We start from the raw sequence: 22,803 nt of genomic DNA on the forward strand, positions 1-22,803 counted from the left end.
AAAGAAGAGCGCTTCAAGCGTTCTCCCCAAGCACAAGCGGGCCTACTACCTGTCCCATCACCCGGGTTTCAAGTTACTGCATAAGCTTCCTAGCAATCTGACATGGAAGCAGGACTACTTTGTAGTCCTGAACACCGTAGGGTGGCCCTTCCCTACTCATTGGAGGGCGGCTATTCAAGACCCCGGCGTTATCCTGGACAAGAAGACAAGGGAGACGCTCTAGTCATGGGTTGAGCTCGAGTTTAATTACAATGACTATATCACCGAGAGCAAGCTCATTCAAGCCGGCTTGAGCCCAGGTAGGTCGTCTTACCTAGAGTTAAAACATTTTCCCTTTGTGGTTTGTACCTCTGAGTTTGCTGACGCCGAGCTTTATTGCAGGACCCATGGAAGAAGAGAAGCTCAAGGGGGAGAGGCTCTTTAGCCATATGAAAGGGAGGAAGAAGCGAGCTACTAAGAGGGCTCGCGTCGAGTGTCTGTAGGCCCCTACTTCCGAACCCGAGCTTCCGCAGGCTCCTACCTCTAAGCCTGAGCTCCCTAATGTACCTCTGGTCGTCGATTTGGAGGAGATCTTACCACCTCGGGAGCCCGAGACATCGGCAGAGCCTGCTCCCAAGGCAGTTGCGGAGCCCGAGGTCACCACCGAGGCCGCTGACGCAGCGGCTGAAGCTTCTGCTAAGCCCATTCGCACAGCCAAGACAGCCATTTCTAGCTCAGGGAGTCAAGAGGGAGCTCGGAGCATCCTGATCCCTCGGTGCAGCCTTCGAAAGAGCAAGGGGGCTGTCTACGCCGAAGAGGTCTCCGTTTGGGCCGACCTCACTCCTGCTTAGCTCGGAGCCCGAGCTGCCACCCACACAATGGTGGTAAGTTATAAAGACTTCTCCCCCTATCTCCCCCCTTTTTTATATACATCTCTTCGGTGCTAACCAATCTTCTCTTATCAGGTGAACTCCACTATGCACGCCTTGACCCTTCAGTTCGAGAGGCACCTGAAGTGGGCTCTGGCTGCCGAGGACTCGGCTTGCGACCAAATCTATTTGAGGGCAGCTCGTGACCAAATCTATCGGCTGGAGAGCGATGCTTCGGCTTAGAAGAACATCATCGAAGCGTTGATGGCAGAGAAAGAGGAGCTGACACGCGAGAGGGATGAGCTGAGGAGCAAGGTGAACGCCCTCAAGGCAGGCAAGGGGGCTTTAGAGCTCGAGGTGAAAGGCCTCAAGGAAGATAAGGGAATCCTGGAGCACGAGGTGGAGTTCCTCAAGGCTGAAATCGAGGAGAAAACCGAGATCTTCACCCAGGCCATAGAGGAGACCAAGGTCAAGGCCGTCATGGACTATGTCAAGTCGGACAAGTTTGACACCGTGTTGGGGGAGGCCTATTGTAAGGGCTTCAAACTCAATAGGTGGTTGATAAGGCACACATACCCCGAGCTTGACACAAGTGCCATCACCACTTCACGGATCACGAGTGACATAGCCCGACAAGCTACAAAGGATCCAGATTCTGAAGAAGAGGGTGGCGATCAAGAGGTAGATGTCACTGACCTGCCCGAAGCTCCTTAGGAGGTCCCGAGCAAAAATGATGAGCCAAAATAGTTATCCTTGTACTATGAGCCTGCGAGCTCAGTTTTAGCTTCTTCTTTCTCTTCTTTTCTTTTTATCGAGCTCATTGTATAGAACTCTCCATTAATGGAATTTGTTTTTTTTTTTGCTAAGTGTTGTTATTTGCTGAAGTGATTGTTTTATTCGAGCTATCATAGTTTAGTGCACAAAGTAGGGTTTCTCGACTGTCGTCTCCCCGAACTGTCTCCCAGTACCTTGTTGGGGTGGTTTTTATAACGTACACCGAGGTGAGCGACATAGTAAGGCAGTATGCCTGAACTGTCTTCCAGTACTTGACTTGCTGGCTGTCCCTAGCGGGTCCAACCCATTGTATGCCGAGGTGGGCTAAGCACCGTTGGGTCCATACCCGAGCTGCTTGCGTCCCTGGCATACTATGCACTGTAGTGCCGAGGCCCTTGGTTAGCTCGGCGTTTTTAGCCCTTTGGCTGGGGGGTCACTCCCTCCTAGAGTCTGCCCATGCCGAAGAGGCGACTAGGTCTTATAGTGTCGAGGTCATCGTTAGCTCAACATTTTAGCCCTTGGGCTCAGAGAGCAACTTGTAGTTCACTCAGCTTAGCGATCATGGGTAACATTGCCTTAAGTTGACAATATTCCATGCCCGAGGTACTTGTTTCCCTTCTAGGGTTTCGAGCTCATATGTACCTTCCTCGAGCACCTGCTTTACTCGGTAGGGTCCTTCCCAATTAGGGCCGAGCTTACCAACGCCGGGCTCAAACACCACAACTTTACGAAGAACCAGGTCTCCAACGTGGAAGTTCCGCCTTTTGACCTTAGCGTTATAGTACCGAGCTACTCTTTGCTAGTATGCCGTGGTCCTAATATATGCAAGGTCCTGTACCTCGTCAAGTAGGTCGACGTTGGTGCGTAGCTTGTCTTCATTTGCCTTGTCATCATATGCTTCTAGTTGTAGTGTGGGGACCTCAATCTCGACTGGGATGATTGCTTTAGTGCTGTAAGTGAGATTGAAGGGAGTCTCGCCTGTAGCGGTCTTTACTGTGGTCCGATAAGCCCATAATACGCTGGGCAGCTCGTCTGCCCATAGTCCCTTAGATCGGTCTAGGCGTGCCTTTAGTCTGTGGAGGATAGCTCTGTTCGTGACTTCCGCTTGACCGTTTGCTGAGGGTGTGCCACCGAGGTAAAGTTCTTTTGAATTCCCATGTCTTGGCACCAGTTTTGGAATTTGATGTCCTCGAACTGCTTACTATTGTCAGAGATCAGTACCCGAGGTAGTCCGAAATGACATACTATGCTCTTCTAGAAGAAGTTCTGCACATTCCGAGTTGTGATTGTTGTGAGGGGTTTAGCCTCAACCCACTTTGTGAAATAATCGACTGCCACCACCAGGAACCTTCTTTGCCCTGTTGCTGGTGGGAATGGCCCGAGTATGTCGATCCCCCACTGTGCGAATGGCCACGGGCTAGTAAGGTATCTTAGGTCGGCAGAAGGCTGGTGGTGGATGTTGGCGTGCTTCTGACACTTGTCGCATCTTTTGACGAGCTCGGTCGCGTCTGCCTTCATTGTTGGCCAGTAATACCCCTGTCACAGTGCTTTCTGGGCGAGGGCCCTGCCCCCCAAGTGTCCGCCGCACAGGCCCTCATGAGTATCGCGGAGGACGAGGTCGGCCTCAGAGGGTTGCAAGCAATGCAAAATAGGGGAGCGTGTAAGATCTTCGGTACATCCGTTCGTCTATCATGACGTATTTGGCTGCCTGATGCTCTACCCTTCTGGCAGCATTACGATCTGCAGAGAGGGTTCCATGTAGCAGGAAGCTCGTGAGTAGATCGATCCAGCTCGGCTCTGCTTGAACGATGGGAGCAACCTCCTCTGCCCCCCCGAGAATGCTAGGTCGAGGTAAGTTCTCTATATACACGGTTCTCATGGTGCTATTACTAGTGCTGGCTAACTGGGATTGGGCATCGGCCTCAGCGTTCTCTGATCTCGGGATCTTCTGGATGAAATGTGACTAGAAGTTGAGCAAAGCCCCTCTTACTTTAGCTAAGTAAGCTATCATGGTTGGCTCGCGAGCTTCGTACTCACCCGTAACCTGGTTGACCACGAGCTAAGAATCACTGCAGACGACAATGCGCTTGGCTTTCACTTAGTTTGCTATATCCAGCCCGACTAGTAACGCCTCGTACTCTGCTTCATTGTTGGATGCCGTGAACTCGAAGCATAGTGCATACTCTAGTTTCACACTGTTTAGCCCGTATAGAACGATCCCGGCTCCGTTGCCCTGCTGGTTTGACGAGCCATCTACGTGAAGGATCCAGGGCTCCTCATCCCTGTTCGCGCTTGGCCTAACTAGGAGAGATGCCGCGTTGGTTGCTACTTCATGGTGCTCGAGCTCAATTGGCTTGGGAACCTCGGGCTCGCCCGAGATGGGGGCCTCGTGTTTGACCGACCTGGGGACTTCAGAGCTAAAGGTGCATTCTGCGACAAAATCTACTAAGGCTTGGGCCTTGATAGTAGTTCGCGGCTTGTACTGGAGCTCATACTCGCTGAGCTCGATGGCCCACTTCGTCAACCTTCCAGAGACCTCGGGTTTGAGCAGGACTTGCCTTAGAAGTTTGTTGGTAATGACAATGATGGTGTGAGCTTGGACGTATGGACGGAGCTTCCGAGCTGTAATGACTAGTGCATAGGCTAGCTTTTCTATCTCTGGGTACCTCGTCTCTACTCCCTGCAACACTTTACTAACATAGTAAACGGGTCGTTGGACCCGATCTACTTCTCTTATTAGTACCGAACTGACCACCTTGTCACTTGCCAAGAGGTACAACGCGATCTAGGCACTCCTAGCTGGCGAAAAACTGGCTCCTAGCTGGTGACGGATGGTACCTGAGACGAAGAGGAAGGTGAAGAATTCCCGGGGAGCTCGCCCGACGGGAACACTCCGATGCTTAAGTTAGAACTTTGAAAGAACTGAAGAATATAAAGAGAGGGCTAGGAGTGCAGATGGCGCAAGTTCAATACCTTGGCTCCTCGGGGGTCGGGGTCTTTTTATATTGGAGATCTCTTAAATCGGGCGTAACCGCCTCTGCCACAGCCGTTATTGCCAGAGCCGAGGTGGCGGATGCAGGTAGTCGTTGTAGGGTACGGACCTGTCAGGCGTACCACATCTGGCAGAAGTGGCAGGTACTATTGTCAGGTAGATATTTCCTGCAGGTTGCCGAGCTACTTTGCACCAAGCTGCCTTGGTCTGAGCTACCTTACGTCGGGGTACTGGGGGTACGCCGAAGTGCTTATGCTTGAGGCGAACCTTAGGCAAGTATGGGCAAGAGTGTTAATGGGGTTGTCTCGATGTGTTTCCACTTTGGGATACTTACCCGTAGATTGAGGTGCTCCCTTCTCAGGAAGGAAGAGTTTGGGGCCCGCTGGGAGGAGCTCGGGTCATGGAAGGAGCTCGGGAAACTCCTCCCTTAGTGAGAACTCGGGGTAAGTTAGATGCTTCTTCTCGGCGAGTTGCCACGTCCATCGAGTTGTATCGCCGGGCTCCGGCGAGTTTATTACGCCGAATTATGGCGAGGCTGCCACACTGAATTGTCACTTATGCCAGGTTATACCCACGTGTCCCAATGCTACGAGGTCGGACCAAATCACCCTCCATCACGTGATTTCCACAAAGCTTATAATGTAACCAATTATATTAAACCAAGTTGAGATGGACGAATCTAAACAAAAGAAAGGGTTAGAAAAAGCAACAAATTAAAAAGAAGAAAAACTGGCTGTTCATATCACCAATCACTACCCCTAGATCATCATTGACTTGATTTCTTTCTTCTCTTACGTGAGTATAGTGCGGATCGACTGTTAAGTCCTAAAATCAAGAATGTTAAGTCCTAAAATGCGAATTGACTTGATTGACTTGATTTCTTTCTTCTCATACAATACAAAATACATAAAAATATAAAAATAAAATACAAAAAAATTCTAAAAAATACAGAAAAACACAAAAAAAATCAGAAAAAAATAGAAAAATAAAACAAAAAATATAGAAACAAACTCTAGAATGTTAAGTCCTAAAATGCGAAAATCCTTGACCTAAAATCAAGATTCACAGAGATAGATTCCCTACCACCAAAATAAAAGGGGAGAAATATGAGCATTCACTCTAGAATGTTAGATTGCTACACAACCAAGATTGATATGTAAAAGACTTCAATACACATTAATTTTACCTAATTGATAAAAAAGATTACACTAATTTTTACTTGGAAGTATTGCAAACTCGCCTACCGTAAATCCTGGAGGTGCTGACCGCCGCTGCAAACTCGCCTACCACAAAGCTTGGAAGTGATGCAAATCGCAAAAAATGCTAACCACCGCTGCAAACTCGCCTGTCGCAATGCCTGGAAATGTTGCAAATCGCAAAAAAATTGGCCGCCGCTGCAAACTCACCATCGTCGGTCACTGTTAATCACCGTCGGTCGGTGTGTATCGCCATCGAACGCTAGAGGTTCTAGCCACCGCAGGTGGTCGGTTGGGTGTGAGGGCTGAGAGGAGGGAAGAACGAAAATGGGGTTCTAACCCTACATTCGATTAATTGATTTGGGATGGGGATATTAAAGGAATTTTATTTTTTTGTTTTTTATTTTATTTAAAACATTGAAAATAAAAAAGAGAACCTGCGAACCACTACTCGGGTGGAATGGTTTAACGGTCCGACTGCCTAGGTTAGCCGTTTTTTGACTTTTTTAATGTTTTTTTAAAGATTTCCGGTTTTTAGTGTAATCAGACCTGGGGGCCTTACCGGTTACCGGTTTTTTCGGTCCCACCGTCCAGTCCGGTTTTGAAAACCATGTTTGGAAGATGAACTATATACTTGAAATAGAGAATTTTCAATTTCCAAAGAATTGGTTTTATGTTCGAGTCAGCCCTTCTAATTTAGCACTCACCATTAAGTTTTAGCGCATTTGATTCTAACAAAACATATTGAGATTCATTGTTAGGTAATATCCCGACTATACTATTGTTTTATTGTATTTTATTTTTTGTTTAGTTTTATATTATTTAAATTAAGGCTATGTTTGATTTGAAGGAAAAAGTAAGGAAATGAAAGGAAAGGCATAGAAACCTTTACAAACTTTATATAGGTTTTGATATCTTTCCATTCTATTCCCTACTTTTTCCTTCAAACCAAACATACCCTAAGTGAACATTTCCAACAAAACATGCTTAATAATTTAGGTAAGATTTAGGGGGTGTTCTGTAGTGTGGATGAGAAATTGGTGAGTGTGGACTGGTCCACACAACACCTTGTGGCAAGGACCAATCTACATCACACCACAATCCACAACTGTTCAGAATTGTGGATAGATTGTGTGGACCGGACCAGTCCACACCCACGGTGGCGTTCTGTAGGTGTGGTGTGGACTGTTCCACATCATACTTTTTGATTCCATGTATGTCATACACATTTTATGGGAGATCTACACAGTCGATCATAAATGTCTAATTTTTGCATTTTATATGATAAATAAATTAAAAAAGGCATCAATATGTAGACAACAATTACATTTTTTAAATAATTTAAAATATTATTTTAAATATTAAAAAATAAAAAATAATATTTTAAAATTTATTTTATTGATAAAAATATTAAAAAACAATTGTTAAATAATGAAAAAAGAGTTGAGAATGAGAACCGTCAAACTTGTGCTAGAATTAACATTTAGAATTATTATTTTATTGATAAAATATAAGTTATTAAAAGATTAAATAAAATGAGAGTAATTGGACCAATGTAACGCAAATGTGTTATATTGACCTACGCTATATATATATATATATATATATATATATATATATATAGTTGTGTCAGTTCAGTTTTGGTTAGTTTACAAATGGCCAAATCGAAACAGACCTAATGCGAATTGGAAAATTGCCAAACCAAAGCCGGTCGAAAATACTATAAAATCGGCCATCTTGGGTCGAATTTGATTGAATTGGTTATTAAAAAATTAAAATATAAAACAATTATTTACTTCTATGTATTTCTATTATTTAACTTTCGTTTAATAAAACCCATGCATCACACGAATCCCCACTAGTTTTTATATAAATAAAATGGATAAATATATATTTATTTAGATGGACACGGGTTTGGCTGCACTAGATCGGCTCAGGCTTGAGATGCTTGAGGGGACACCCAACCCATGCAAAAGCTTGAATTGGGTTGGATCAACTTGAGTTGGGCCCACCTAAATTGCAATCTTACACATCACATGAAAAATGATGTTTAAGTTGGAGTTGGATCACCCTTGCTAAATTTGAATGATATGTAGCTGCTTGAACTTCAATTTTGTTGAAAAAAGCCCAGGTCCTGATTATAAGCTAGGTTCATGAATTAAGGGTCTGTTTGGTTCGTAGTTGGAATCAGAAACCTCCGGAATCAGAATTAAAATGGTCCATTTCCATAATCTATTTGGTTCAGATAAGAATGGGAATGGGAATTAAAATCAGTAGGAATGAGATTTCATTCCCAAGGGAAGGATAGAGAATGGCCATTCCTTCAAATGGGGGAATGCCATTCCAACAAGAATGGGAATGGGATTTCAATTCCGCCCAATCAAACAGTTAGAATTGGAATAGTCCATTCCGATTTCGATTCCAGACCCCTATTCCCATGAACCAAACGGGGCCTAATTTTAATATAAGAGGTGTTGCCATTGGGACAATACTAAACTGAAGCTTGAACCCACAAGTTTGACTCATGGTTCTATATAGATAGCAATAGACTCACTCCAATATCTTTATCATCTAAATTAGATGTCTTTAAGGATTGGCTGCATTTGGAAACGATGCAAATAAGTGTGAATGTAAATATGTAGAGTGTAAAATGGTCCATATAAATTGCAAACTTGGGTTAATTTTGCATTGACAAATTTACCTTCTTACTAAATAGACTTTTAGCTGCAGTGGATGTTGATGATGCACGATCTGGTTGCTCCCTCGTGTCTTATGACTTGGCTCGATTATAAATTCCAATAAAGCACATGTCTTTTTTTTTTTAATCAAAATGCAAATTTAATTCTTTTTCACTGATATATTTTTACATCTTATTATCAATGTAAATATACATAGGAAAATGTGTTTTCTGTCATTTGTCAATGTATAAATGTAATGTTGCCAAACGCAGGAAAAAGTGAATTAGAATGCAATAGAGTACAAATTTACCCTGAACTGGGATTTACATTCCACTTGCATCATTTCCAAATGCACCCTAAGATGCAATTTGAATTGTGTTGGGTTTGGATTGAGTACTTGTTAAAATTTTGAATGGTTCTGAGTCCAAACCAGAGCCCAAATGAAATAGAAATTCTTCGCCTGATTCACAACCCTATTCATTGTCAAAAGGCCAAATATGATATAGGTGTTAAGATCATGGATCAATCCTTCCCAACAAGAACAATTTTTGTTAATTAAGTCCAAACTTGTTATATGTTAACCCTGTTAGTCAGTTGTGTCAACCTCAACCATGGTACGAGATATAAATCTATAGCATGGAGACGGTGTTCGGTTTTGTTGGTCTGAGCCTCCGGGGTTGGTGTTGAGCAGAGCCTACCCGTAATAAGGAGCGAACTGCCACTTTGGGATTTAGTAGTCTCTCTCTCTCTACCTGTCCAAGTAAGCTTAGATATGGTGTGATTGGGAGACTAAATCAGTCCCACAAGATTGCCCCCCACAATGTCTTACAGCACATTCCCGCGTGTATTAGAAAAATCTCCCAATGATAATCTCAGAAATGATGATATCATCCACAACTATAATTTACAATACAAGTACATTGGAAAGCTGTATATTGATTTTCAACGTGCTATGCTCAAGTCTAACAACCTTTTTTACTGTTTTGAATTCATGACAATGCCGAATCACTTATTGGCTGCATCATAAAATGCTTTTCGCCTGACTCAATTCCCTTTTTTTTTGTATAAAAAGTAAAGATTTTGTTTGAGTTTTTATCTAAAAGAAGAGGCTTGTTTGGCAGATTATACCGGGTTAGCAATTTTAAAAAATTGACAGAACAGATTGATCTAAAAAAGGGGATCTTGTCAAGTCAACCAGTTCAATCATCAGATGGATTGAACTAGCCTGATAATGTCAGGAAAATCATTAAAGTCTCTTTCAATTGTAGTTGCTTTTTTATTGTATCATGACAAATTACTCAAATTTCCGGGTTCTATATAGCACATTTGGTTAATGAGCGAATTCTCTGTTGAAGGCTGTGGATCCTGGCCTCCTGGGTCAAGTGGTCTAATCTTCTGGATGGGCCTGGATTTTAGACATTAGGGTTGAGAGCTGGGTCAAGCCCAACTTATGTTTGTCAATGCCCAACATCGGACTAAAAGAATTTCAGCCCAAGATATTTCAGCTATTACTTCTGCCACCCCTTTTGCAGCAAAAACCTCATTCTCCACCCTTTTTTAACTTCTTTTAATGTAAAAAGGCAAACTTTCATCATAAAAGGGACAAAAATATGCTCAAATGATTCAACCTGAAAAAAATTCTGCCTATCTTACACTGGATCATTAAAGGGAGACTGATAATGTATAACTAACTGTCAATCTAAGCCGAATTTGAGCGATCATCGCTCAATCTTAAATCCAACTCAATTCGAAATTGGTTCATTCAGGTCCTTGAAGTGGCCATTTGGAAATTGACAAAATGAAACTGAAGACTTTTTTTTTTAGGATAAAAGACTTAAACCTCCCTTCGTTTTTATCCTAAATACTAAAACATCCCCTCCTGGACTAAGACCTACCATGCTTTGTGATGTCATAAGACAAAGCCTCCCCTATGTTAACATTCCAGTCCAAATCCGTTAGCATTTGACATTATGTGGAAGTTATTTTTTCCTAAAACCCAATTCTATATATTATTGTCCATTGCTCTATGATCATGGGCGATCGTTGGTTGTTAGGTGAAGTTTGTGGAGTTTTTTTTTTTTTTTAATTGGTGGAAAAGTTTTGGAGGTTGGGGTGCATCCTGTTCCTATTGCTGATCGATGCAGAAGTAGCTGTGGCATGTACAGTGTATAAAACTCTTCAAATTGTGCAGAAGTTTACGGACAAACGCATTCTAATGACTAGAAAAAATCAGATTGTTATCAGTGGTTTCATACAGAATAAGCTGAAATATTTATATTCGCGATCGAATTGTCCTTTTTGTTGATTCTAAATCTCTTATTACTCAGTTTAGGGTTTCATCATTTTTATGCAGCTAGCGTTTCATCATATTAGTCGTGATACAATAAATTGGCTCATACATTGGCATCTGAAGGTTTTGTCTCGAATGGGTTTGAGTCCCCCTTGATGTAATTTCCTTTAGATTTGATGTATAATTTTATCCTTTTAGTAAAGAAAACAGTGGTAATTAATTCTTTATTTGCTAGTTTGAGTGGTTTTTAAAATTTAAGGAATAATGAAAGATAAAAGAGTCTTTTTATTGTTTCTGTTAAATTTAAGGGATTTTTAGACTGTATTTCCCCTCAGAAATCTTTTTTGCAGCCCCCTCCTAATCTATTAGTAGTCCCGCCCCGCCCCCCCCCCCCCCCCCTTCCCCCCTATAAACCACATCCTGCCGGTGTTTGACATCAATCCATGGGCAGGATTCAGTTCACTCCTAGGAGCTAGGATTTCCTAGGGGTGGACTGAATCATAAAAACCCCTAAGTTTAATAAAATCTTATTTTGACAGAGGAAGTTTAAGTCCTATTAAAAATTTAATAAGAGGTGAGGTATTAGTATTTATCTTCAAATTTAGGGGAGGTTTAAATGTTTAAGTCTTTTACCCTTTTTTTACCCTTCAGAAAAGATCCTATCCCTGAATGTAGTGAGAATTTTAATATACATCTTCAGCGTATACAATACAAATTGAACACATTGGATTAGTAAGAATTTTAATAGATATCATTTTCAACAATTTCCAATAGTATCCAAAGCATGATGGGCCAAAGGTTAATTAATGCACTTGTACAAGGGAAATTGATTATTGTTAGCTTAGGTTGTGGTGTTCTTCAATGTGATTTTCTTTTTCTTGTTTTGAGTTCTTGAAACAAATTAAAAGTCAAAACCATCAGTTTGAAAACAAGTTGTTTCATAAAGTAAAAAGCGTGGAAAAAATGTCCATTTCTAAAACTGAAAGAAAAAACATATACCGGAATTTCTGGTTTGGAAAACATGTTTCTATTTTAAATCATACGATATATCTCATCATCTTTCATAAATCATACAAAATCTGAATCCAACATTTGTTTCTATTCTAAAAACCATCATTTTTTATGGCTTCAAAAAATGAATTATTGTTTTTTTTTTTCTGAAAAAAGATCAAATTAATTTTGCTTCTCTAAACAAAAACACAGCTTTGATTATTATGAAGTGAATTTGTTAACATTTTTAAGTATCTAAGGGATGTTCTACCAAAAACAGCTCGAGAACTTGTTTTTCTATTATATGGCAATTTCATAAACAAATGAAAAGCAAAGGATTCACATTATATAACAGTTAGGGGTGTTCACATTAAATGTCAAACCGATCAAACTGGCCCAACCCAATCCGAGTTGGTCGGTTTTTTAAAACAACCCGAACTGATCCTATATGTTTAGCTGTTTAAGTAATTATTAATTAGTCCCTACCCTATATATTAAAGGTTGATATATTTTATTGGTGTTTGTTTGAACTTTGAAAAAAAATTGGTTATTTTATGATAAAAACTAAAAACATAAAACCAATACAAATATAATACAATGGTACAATATTTAATTCAGTTTTGTATAAATTTAGATATATATTGACAAAAAAATTAGTTTTGCAGAAAAAACTAATGGATTTAAATATATATTTTGATTTTGCATAAAAACTAAAAATAAATACACTTAAATATAAATAGATATTTTAGTTTGAAAAAAATATATAAAAACCGACTAAGCCGATATTCAAACTGGCCCTTCATGTTTGGGTTGATTTTGCTTCAAGGTCAATCGGTTTCAGTTTAGTCAATAAGTAAACCGATTCGGTCGGATTTATTGAAGAAAATGATTTAAACTGACCCAACCTGACTCGTAAACACCCCTGATAAGAATCCCCTTAGATACTTTAACAAATTCATTTCATATAATCAAAGAAATCAAGACATAATGGCAGTCAAATATCCATCTTATCTAGCATTGTCTTGCTTCAGAGACATAAAATAAAAACAGAAGTTGAAGAAACATCCAAGAATTATATATTCTAAAAGATATTTATCAAAGAATAATCATTCAACCAAGAAGTTTAAGCCGTTAAATGAGACTCTTGAATAGATTTTTATTCTTCAAACACCCTCTCACGTGAAAACCTATGAAGGCCTATGAAGCATGGACGCGCACAGGGTAATCCATACCTTGTACTGAAAAAATAATTAATTATAATGGAGATGATGAAGACAGAACACTAGATCACCAGATCACTCACATCAATGCTGAAAAAGGTCAGAGAGAGAGAGATGGAGCTGGTAACATGAATACACAGGTTCACTTAAGGAAACTACAAGGAACAAAGATGAATAAGAAGGCCGACATGATCAAATATAGTCGATATAAAAAATTGGAACTTTCCCATCCATGAACGTACACTATATTTCTTATCAAAAATAAAAAAATAAAGAAAACGTACACAATATATTCATAACCCTTTTTTAATTATTTTTCTAAAGCAACGATTTATCTTCCTTCTTCGAAGACAGCTTTTATATTTAATTTGTAGGGCAAGCTAGTCACAGTATATATTTGAGTTGGGTAGCAGAAACAATCGATAAGCGAACGACTTTCTCCGTGTCCCTCATCATCAAGATTAATCTATATATTCTATGAGCCCAACTTTATAAGACCGTGTTTATACAGTTCGTATAATCTTTTTAGCCATGCATTGAGAATATTTTTTTAGACTTTGTTTGGAAGGAGTACAAATGTAAATATATAGAGTATATAATTTATATTTTATATGTATTTATACTGTACATATTTATATTTGTACTTTTTCCAAATTGAGCCATGAAAAGATATTATTACTGCAAGAGACTGTACAAACGATGCCGATTTCATATTCTACTTACTTAACATATTGAAAGCCTTTATTTTTTTTTAGGGAAAAGTACTCTACAGTTCACTGCAGAGTTTTGAATTACGGCATCCTACCCATGGATTTGACATCAGTCCACAGTCGAGATTCATCCCTATGTAGGATGGGGTTAAAAAATTTGGCTGATCAGTCATTTTCCCTTATTTTTGGGTAATAAAGCTGGTACAAGTTTATAATTAATTAATAAATAATAAATTTTAATTGCATTATAATTATGGAAAGAAAGGACTACTTCTAGTTACGTGCATCCTGATAAAATTAATCTCTCCTCACATGCACTCTCCCACCTTGTATTATAGCTGCATACAGAGAGAGATTTTAAAAGTTTATGAGAGCAAGAAGGGATAAATTTGTTGTGCCTTGGGGAGTTTAAATTAATAATTCTTAAATTGATACTTATTCTACACTTGGAATGGACCCACAATGATTCTTTGTGCCTTTGTTTTCTTTGGCTCGACTTTGACGACGGTGACCTTCCCACACTGGACGAAGTTGTGAAGGAGACAATATCACACTCCACGTATATCTTACTTGAAATGGCTCTTTCCAAGAATTCCGACCGTTAGTATTCATTCTCAGCCTAAGACTGTAAGTAAAAATTTTAGGAAGAATGGGAGGACGGAGGTCGGCATTGAAGCGAAATGATCAGTGTGTGAAACCAACCTGATCCAGCGGACTGTTAACAGTCAAATATGTCTAATATATATGTGGTCCTTTGATTGAACACTTCTGGTGACCAAGAACATGTGCCATTCATGATAGGTACTACCATAAATATGCTATAGCTACTGACGGTACCAATCTAATTCTGAGGTCGCTCTCTCTCTCAGCTGCATTATTAAAGAGCAGGGTTATAAACTTACAATGAAATTGCTTTCAAGGCTTCCAACCCTCTAATTCACCCGCCATGTGTCCTCTGTGCAGGGACTCTGATAGTTTCACTGTGCAAGGTGACCCACAGTTACAGATGGTCTACGACTAAAATATATATATCAACAATTTCAGCCAGGGATGGTTCAACTTGAATATTAATTAATATACATGGCTGAAAATAAATAAATAAATAAATTAATGAAAAAGTTCCCCCTCTTCCCAACATTCTCCAAATGAGATATATATTTCCAAGATTTACCTCAAGATGGTGCATGCATGCAAGCCATCTCTCTCTCGGAAGTCAGAATATGGGATCTGTTCAATGATGGTGGTGGGGTGTTGATCAATCTCTAGCTTTTCTGTTTCACCTAACACATTAGCAATTGAAGTAGAGAGAGAGAGAGGATGATGATGACCCCATTTAGTTTAGTTTTGATGGTCATTTTGGTATTAACTACTCTGGAGTCTGGAGTCTGGAGTTGTGGAGGGAACCTTCTTGGTTGCAGCTAGCAATGTCCACATTGATCAAAAGCAGCCCTGTTTCTGGGGCTGGTTTGAGGATTAATCTACAGAGAGACCACTGCAGTGGAATACATCTCCCCTAGCCAAAGGGACAAATGGAGAAAGAATTTTGTTCTAAGATTTGTCCGCGTGCCGCCCAGCCCCTCCAAAGCGGCTTACTGCCAAAATCTAATCCAACCAACCACCAACCAATCCATTCACGTAATTGTTTTATGTTTTTGGCCACATCCTCTACTTTTACATCCTTCTCTTTCTCTCTCCCTCTCCCTCTCAACTCTAGTGCACATCCAACCCCACACCATGTTTGGAATCAATTGGTGGTTTTGTTTGTTTTGTTCTTTAAATATTTGTACGAAGTACTGTTTACCCCAAATTACGTGCAGGCCGCGATGGATGATGAGATTCATATTCCAATAAATATATTTGTGTAGTTGTTTAGTAGAAGTAGTAGCGACTTAGCGTAGAGGGGATTGACAGAAATAGAATTTTGTCAGGATGGATATATAGTTATATATGGTGCAGTTGGAGTTGGAGGACAATGTCCCATTTCATCATGATAAAAGAAGCTCTATCTCCTTCTCTCTCCAGCCCGGTCCATTCAAAGACCTTGCTATATCATGGGATGTTGGGACCTTTGTGGGACGTTGCACATGGGTCGGTCTTTCACTCTTTTCTCATATATCATGTTGTTTGACCACTTGTAAGCATTGGAGTTTGGACTTGGCCGGGTATATATCGATATACATTTTAATGGCTTCTACTCAGGCATGATTATTGGGACATTGACAGCCTTTTCCATTGGATTTGATCTTGTCTTGCGCTTTGATTTAGGACTTAGGACTTAGCGCAGCAGGCACTAGTCTATGCCCATCTTCTCATTGTTTGACTCTCAAGTCTCAACTCAAAGTATAATGGAATCACGTACAAACAACTCACAAAACAAAGGGGCTTGCAATCAATTCCTTCTTGTTCCTTGTTTGGTTTTACTTTCTGGTGCCATATATATGCATATATGCTGCAATCTTTTATTTTATTCCATTTAAATTCCATACAAACACACACAGAGAGAGATAGAGATAGAGCAGCTTGCATCGATGGGGTAATTAAGGTTAATTGATAAAAATAAACTCATGATATCATATATAGCCTGACCTCCTCAGGCTCATACGACGTACGCGATAACTATGACTTGATTAACACTTGACTTCAAGATTACTCTTTCGCCGACTTCGACCAAATTAGTACAACAAAAGGGAATAGCTAGGCAACTCCAAACTACCAATCATTAACTCGGTCGACCAAGTTGGAGGTGGGTGGATTTGTGTTGTGGGTCACTCCTCAAGACTCAAGAATTGGCGTCGCCTCTCCAATATTCTAATTGCTTGATTAAATCAATACTTACCGTAAATTAAAACAGTTATTAGCTGCGCCAATTAAACCGACAGATTGGCTTTTTTCTTTTCTTTTTTTCTTTATGCGATCCTAAACAAACTGCGAATCTCAGATTAGTTAAACTAAACTCATAAAACGAGCTAGCAAATAACACGGATCTAATGATGTTTGATGTATCATAGTCGCTATCACCATCACCATCGATGGATCACTATCTCCATCGTTATCAAGGAACCTTCAGATCATATTCAACGTTCCCTATCGCGTGCATGCAAACAGAAGCAAGGCTAGGGTTCGTATCTTTTGCCAGTTTAGTTTTTAATACATTGTGGGTTGTATGGGCTATGAAGTATGGAAAACACATGGTCCTTCTCGTGCATGTGGTTTTATGGATAAGATGCATGTATACATGATGCATTCTTCTTCTTCTATTGTATTTTAGTTATAAAGAGGTTTCCTCCGAATCAGAAATAATGAACTCATGAAGAATTAAAAGAAAAATAAACGAGTTTTAATCATTTTAACAGAAAAATCTATAACGATTTTATTATATTCTTTTATTTTGATATTAGAGGTCAGTTTTGTCACTTTAAAGTTTGAAATAAGAGTTTTAGGCTGATTCTTATCTTTATATCTTAATTAGGACAGGGGCATATATATATATATAATGCAAACAAAACAAGGGTCTATGCATAATCACATAAGCAGGAGGAGGGTATGAAATTAAGAGGCCCTATTTTATTTTCTCAATGGGTTTGTGTAAAATATAGTTTTATTTGTAAAACTTTTTCCAATCTGTAAAATCTGGGTTATATTTCTAGTTTCTACCTAGGAATGGCAACAGGGCGGGGAGCCTTTTCCATCCCCGTTCCCGCTAATGGGGACAAGGTTATCTCCATCCTCATCCTCACGAAAATTCTTATTCTCCGTAATTTTTTATAATATTAATTATTTTATTTTTGTTTATTTAAAAATAAAAATAAAATAATTAAAAGTTATAATTTTATTAAATTTTATTAGAAAGATTTCAAATATATTCAACCATATTTTTTAAAATATTAATATATAGATGTATGTATACATATATACATATATAACATATACATATATACGTTATTTGGAATGGATCATCCCCATCCCCTCCCTATTTGGAATGAATCATCAAAGAAAATGATAAAAATTACCATTCCTATTTCTACCAAATTTAGGAAAAACTAAACTTTATTTCTACTCAGTAGTCTCCAAATGGTAGCAGCGTAGGATCAAATCAATGGAACCGCAGGCTCTCTCTGGTATGGCAAAGTGAGCCTTGCTCTGCCCCACTCTCATTTCCTCTGTACCAAAAAAAAAAAAAAAAAAACAAAAGGTAAGCATTTTACTTTTTGGTTATTAGTTATTGACATCATCACAAGTACAAAGATGCCACTTAAAAATTAAAACAAACGTGTCGACAGTCTATATGCTCCTGTGGTTCCTCGTATAATCGATAAGAAATGAAATTAAAATTACTGAACTCCAGGAATTCAAAGCTGTGGTTAGAAGATTCCTAATTAATTAATTAACAGAACACAAGCAAACATGTGGTGATTAAGACACCAAAATTGAGACTAGTAGCAGAGCCATGGTCGTATAGTAGAATCATTTGAATGGGGAAAACATTCTATTAGCTAGACCCAGAAAAAGAATAAAATTCCAGAGCCAAATGGTCTAATTTCATCGCGTCTTGTTGGTTCTTGGATTCAGAATGATCAGAGACATGCATGATCGATGGTGGGTCCTAAAAAAATTACCTTGTTGTGGATTCAGAAATCAGTCCAAGCTAGGGAGTGCTTACCGCTTTGGATGTATGAATAACTGAAAGGGTGAGCCCAACTTTGAAAAGGCAAGTCGTCACAAATCAACCTTGGCTACCTGCAGTAGCACGTGCATGTTCAGCTACTACCCATTAAAATGAACTCCATAAAGGCTTCTTTTATAAAGTAGTACAAACAAGAATCTACCCCAGGATCTCTTCTCACATGATGAAGAAGCTTCTCGGCAAACCATCTATGGACTTACTAGTAGATCTGTTCATGGGTCGGGTGGCCTGATGGCCCGACCTGGCCCCCAGATGGACTTGAACATACACTTGATCCCGCAGGTTTGACCTCGGGTCAAAAAGCTTGGCCTGTAATAAATTCGAGCTAAGTTCGGGATTTGCCAAAATAGCCTAGCTCGGCCTGGCCTATAGGTTAAACCCAAAAACCCTAATATCCTAAGTAGCCCATCTTCCTCAGTCATCTCTTTCGAGTTAGCCAAATTTTCGAACCTCTCTTCTCTTCATAGTGGCTCACATCACATCCTCACACTCTCAGGCAGCCACAGAACCGACGAACACTGACCGATGCAACCAGTAAACACCGACAGACTGGTGGTGAGTCTTCTCTCTCTCTCTCTCTCTCTATCTATCTATCTATCTATCTATCTATCTATCTATATATATATGTCATTCTTCTTCTCACTTCTTCTCTCTCAAATCTTAAACACCGACGAGGTGATGAACACAGGCACCGGTGGCGGCGGTGAGTCATCTCTCTCTCTCTCTCTCTCTGACGCAAACTGACTTCGTTTTTCGTTGTCAAAATCTCAGCTCACCGGTGAACACAATCATCGGCGTGAGTCCTTTGTTAGGTTGGGCTTCAGGCTTTTTATTAGGGCTGGGCTCAGGCCCAAGTTATAGGCTCGTTGGTCAGGCTAGGCTCAGGCTCGGGCTCGAGCTCAGGCCTAACAAAATCCTATTTATGAAGAGTAAGAGTCCAACCCATGAATATGTCTACTTGATAGTTACTCCTAACACCACTGTAGTACTATAACACCTCAATTAATTAGCTCAATTTACAGCTGAACCTTGATTTTACATTGACAATCTACCATACGACACCAACTATTCCTTTAATTTTGTAACATCATCGATCTATTCCCATATATTCAGAAGAGGAAACCATGGGACTCCCATGATAATCCTAGGGTGATAATTGGGTGGGTTTGGGTGTGGATTGAAGACCAACCCAGTGGAGAGAGAGAGAGCATAATAATTTTGGAGGCGTACACCAATGGTCTTTGTTTGGTGCGCCAAGCCTTTAATATTTCATTTTTCATTCAAGGACAAGGATTAAAGTTTCTCTCAATCGAGCACAATAATTTGGGAGGCGTACACCAATGGAGATAAGCCAACTCAACCCATCGATCCAAATTATGTTTTGTTTGGTGCCCCAAGCCTTCAATATTTCAATCAAGGATTAAAGCTCTCCCAATCTCGTCACCAACGATTAATAAGCATCAATACAGGGGATAAGTGTAAATGTAATGAACTACCAAACCAAGAATGGCTGTGAGAGACGTTAAGCTACTAAAGGCCAAGGAAAACCCAACCCAGACAAATTTGGGCTCCTTTAATGCAAGATATAATTAGTTGTGCCAATGCCGACAATCCTCTTGTGGAAGCAGATAAGTGGATTTTTTTTTTTTTTTTTACTGCAAACACAAAGAGAGGAACATGTTAGGGACAGCATAAGTTGTTACTGAGTACATGTTTTAGCACAGATGAAGTTGTGTTGGGACGGGGGTGGGTGCAGCGGAGGCCAGAGTCTAATGCAAAGAAACTTGACCAACGAATTAATAAAGAAACCAATTTACGGTGTGCATGGACGCTTCTCTCCTGATGGGGACATGTTTAGACACTACACGTTGGTCTGAACCAACTCAACTCATAATTAGCTTGTTAAAACAAGTACCTTAAGACACATCTTCTTCTTCTTCTTCTTACTCGGTCAATATTTATTGGGTTCCGATGAACTTTGTAATTTAGCTGTATGGGGGGCGATCTGTGACGAACTCAAGGCAGGGGCGTGGTCCTCTGTTTGTTTCTAAAATGTAAGATACAAAATCTGGCTATTCATGTATTAAAATAAGTAAATAACCGTCTGCTTCCGCTATATATTAGTGTGATGGATTCAAGGAAGAATAGATTTATCATTTACTCGAGTAAATTACAAAAAATCTTCAAGGCCGCTGATACTCTGGTTTGGGGAAATTAAAGGGTCAGTTATACTTTACTATTAACTGCAGTGCTACTTTGTACAACCCTGTGTATAGATTATTGCCTGGGACCGTTGGAAAACGGTAAATTAGTTTAAGGAACGAATTAGAAAAGAAAGGCAAAGTAGACTGTGTTCCAATAATAGTGAAGCAGTCGTATCAATCTCTCTGCAACATGGGTTGCCACATCAGACCTGTAAGATTCACCAAGTAGACTGTGTTCACGTGGCAAGGTTTTAGGAGATGGAGGGGTTGGAGGGCCGACGTCATCGTCACGCCTAATTGTAAAGAGCACTAAGGGTCAGATCTTCACGTGGAATTCCCATGCATTTTCTTTTGTGATCCTTTTCCTCTCTTTCTCTCTCTCAATCAATCAATTTCAAATTTTATTTAATTGAATTACACTCCAGGTCTAGGCAGCAATAACAGGTAGCACTACCACCCTCGTCCCCCGCCTGTTTTGGAGTTACTATTTGTTATGTATCTCTGACCAGACGAGCAAAACAGGCACAAGAGAAAGCTCTTCCGGGGGAAAAATCGTATAAGAATGAATCATCATCTATTTTCAGTCATAACAATTTGGAACCACCGTCGGGTTGCTTGAGTTCAATACTGCGGTTGTTAGCCAGATTTGTCTTTAACACCGGCCTGAATTGTCCAATATCGAGAGGCAACTGAATTATACGCCAATTACAAACACAAACGTACTCACAGAGAGAGAGAGATGCAAAATTGCAAATATGGTTTGTCAACATATACATCTATTCAGTGGGACATAGTAATTTATAACACAGCGGATCACAGAGCTAAAGGTAAAAAATACGAGGTAGAAATATTAAAGAAAAATCAAACGGTCATTCTTTGAAAGAAACCATAGCAGCATCGATCAATCATAGTAGACAATGTAGTGTTTATGTAAAGTTTCAGCTAAGCATTTGACTAGAGTTAAACATTTGAACAGATTGGTAGGCATTGGCTAAGGGAGAGTAATTGGTATTAGAAACTGCAGCCAGGTAGCCGAGGGCGGCAGGACTATTAGCAGCAGCTCTTTCAAGAGATTGCACCTGTGTCTTCAAGAATTTCACATAGTGGACCGCTTCGTCCAACATAGACGCCGTATCCATCTTGGTTCCTCCTGGTACAAGTCTCTGCAGAATCCTTATCCTCTCACTTATCCGTTCCCTCCTGTGCCTCGCCGCTACACTTTGTGGGTCCTTTGATATCTTCACGTTCCGCCGCTTGGGTGGCTTCACCGACTCTGGGTCAATGTGAATAGGTTGCATCGCTGCAATCCGGAAGATCATCTCCCTCATCGCCGCCATTGAATTTCTCTTCTGCAACGCACTTGCACTACTCAGTAATTCGTTTGTGTCTCTTATGCTTTCCGTTACAGAATTATTGGATAACAGTGTTGGTGCCGCTAGTTGTTCAGTTGGGGCACCCATAAGTGATATTGACGAAGATGATGGGTTCATCCATGCATGTGATGATGTCATAGGTGGGTTACTCATGGTGGGTGGAGTCGCCCCGAAGCTCGTCCCAGCATTACCGCAAGGCAACTCCATGGACGACGGCAATTCAGATGCATCAGGATAGGTTCCACAGAATTCTGGAAGATTTTCCATATGCATCGTCATCATCATCATCTCCAGCTGATCTTCTGTTGCATACTTTAGCAGGTCGATGTCCATGGATTCTCACCACAACCCAATTAAGAGAAATTAAGAAAGAGAAATAAGAGAAAGGTAAGTGCAGAAGCTGATGCTAAAACAACAAGTAGACTGGACTGCAGGGATGGGCAAAGTACCGCAACCCAATTAAGAGAAATTAAGAAAGAGAAATAAGAGAAAGGTAAGTGCAGAAGCTGATGCTACAACAACAAGTAGACTGGACTGCAGGGATGGGCAAAGTAATGCCGAAATGGACTAAGAGTTTTATCTCAGCAATTGCAGTTTGCAGAGGAGGAGGAGGAAGAGGCAGGAAAAAAAATAAAAATAAAAGCAAAGAACTGATGAGCAATAAGGAAAAGAAACGAAAGAATAAAACAGAGAAGAGTTGGGGATTATCGGGAACCGCCTATCATTCCAGTGGTAAGACCATATATTTATATATAACAAGCGGTGGAATGCAGATAAATAATAATAAAAAAATCGGCTCTACTGTTTCCTCGTCTTTCACCTCAAAAAGTGCTTGGGCTTTTTC

General features: G+C 40.1%; 1 protein-coding gene across 1 annotated transcript; it reads right to left on the minus strand.

Moving 5' to 3' along the window:
• Window positions 1-21,318: 21,318 nt before the first annotated feature.
• LOC148877170 (uncharacterized) lies at window positions 21,319-22,803 on the minus strand. The gene has a single exon (XM_088942102.1). The coding sequence runs from the start codon at window positions 22,290-22,292 to the stop codon at window positions 21,525-21,527; it is 768 nt and encodes a 255-aa protein (XP_088798228.1). The 5' UTR covers window positions 22,293-22,803; the 3' UTR covers window positions 21,319-21,524.

Source organism: Nelumbo lutea, chromosome 1 (assembly GCF_056320005.1).
Source record: "Nelumbo lutea isolate HS-2025 chromosome 1, American lotus-T2T, whole genome shotgun sequence".
Classification (NCBI taxonomy): Eukaryota; Viridiplantae; Streptophyta; class Magnoliopsida; order Proteales; family Nelumbonaceae; genus Nelumbo; species Nelumbo lutea.

Bases quoted from the DNA above. Each gene is read 5' to 3' on its own strand.
- LOC148877170 (XM_088942102.1), bottom strand. From the start codon at position 22,292: ATGGACATCGACCTGCTAAAGTATGCAACAGAAGATCAGCTGGAGATG.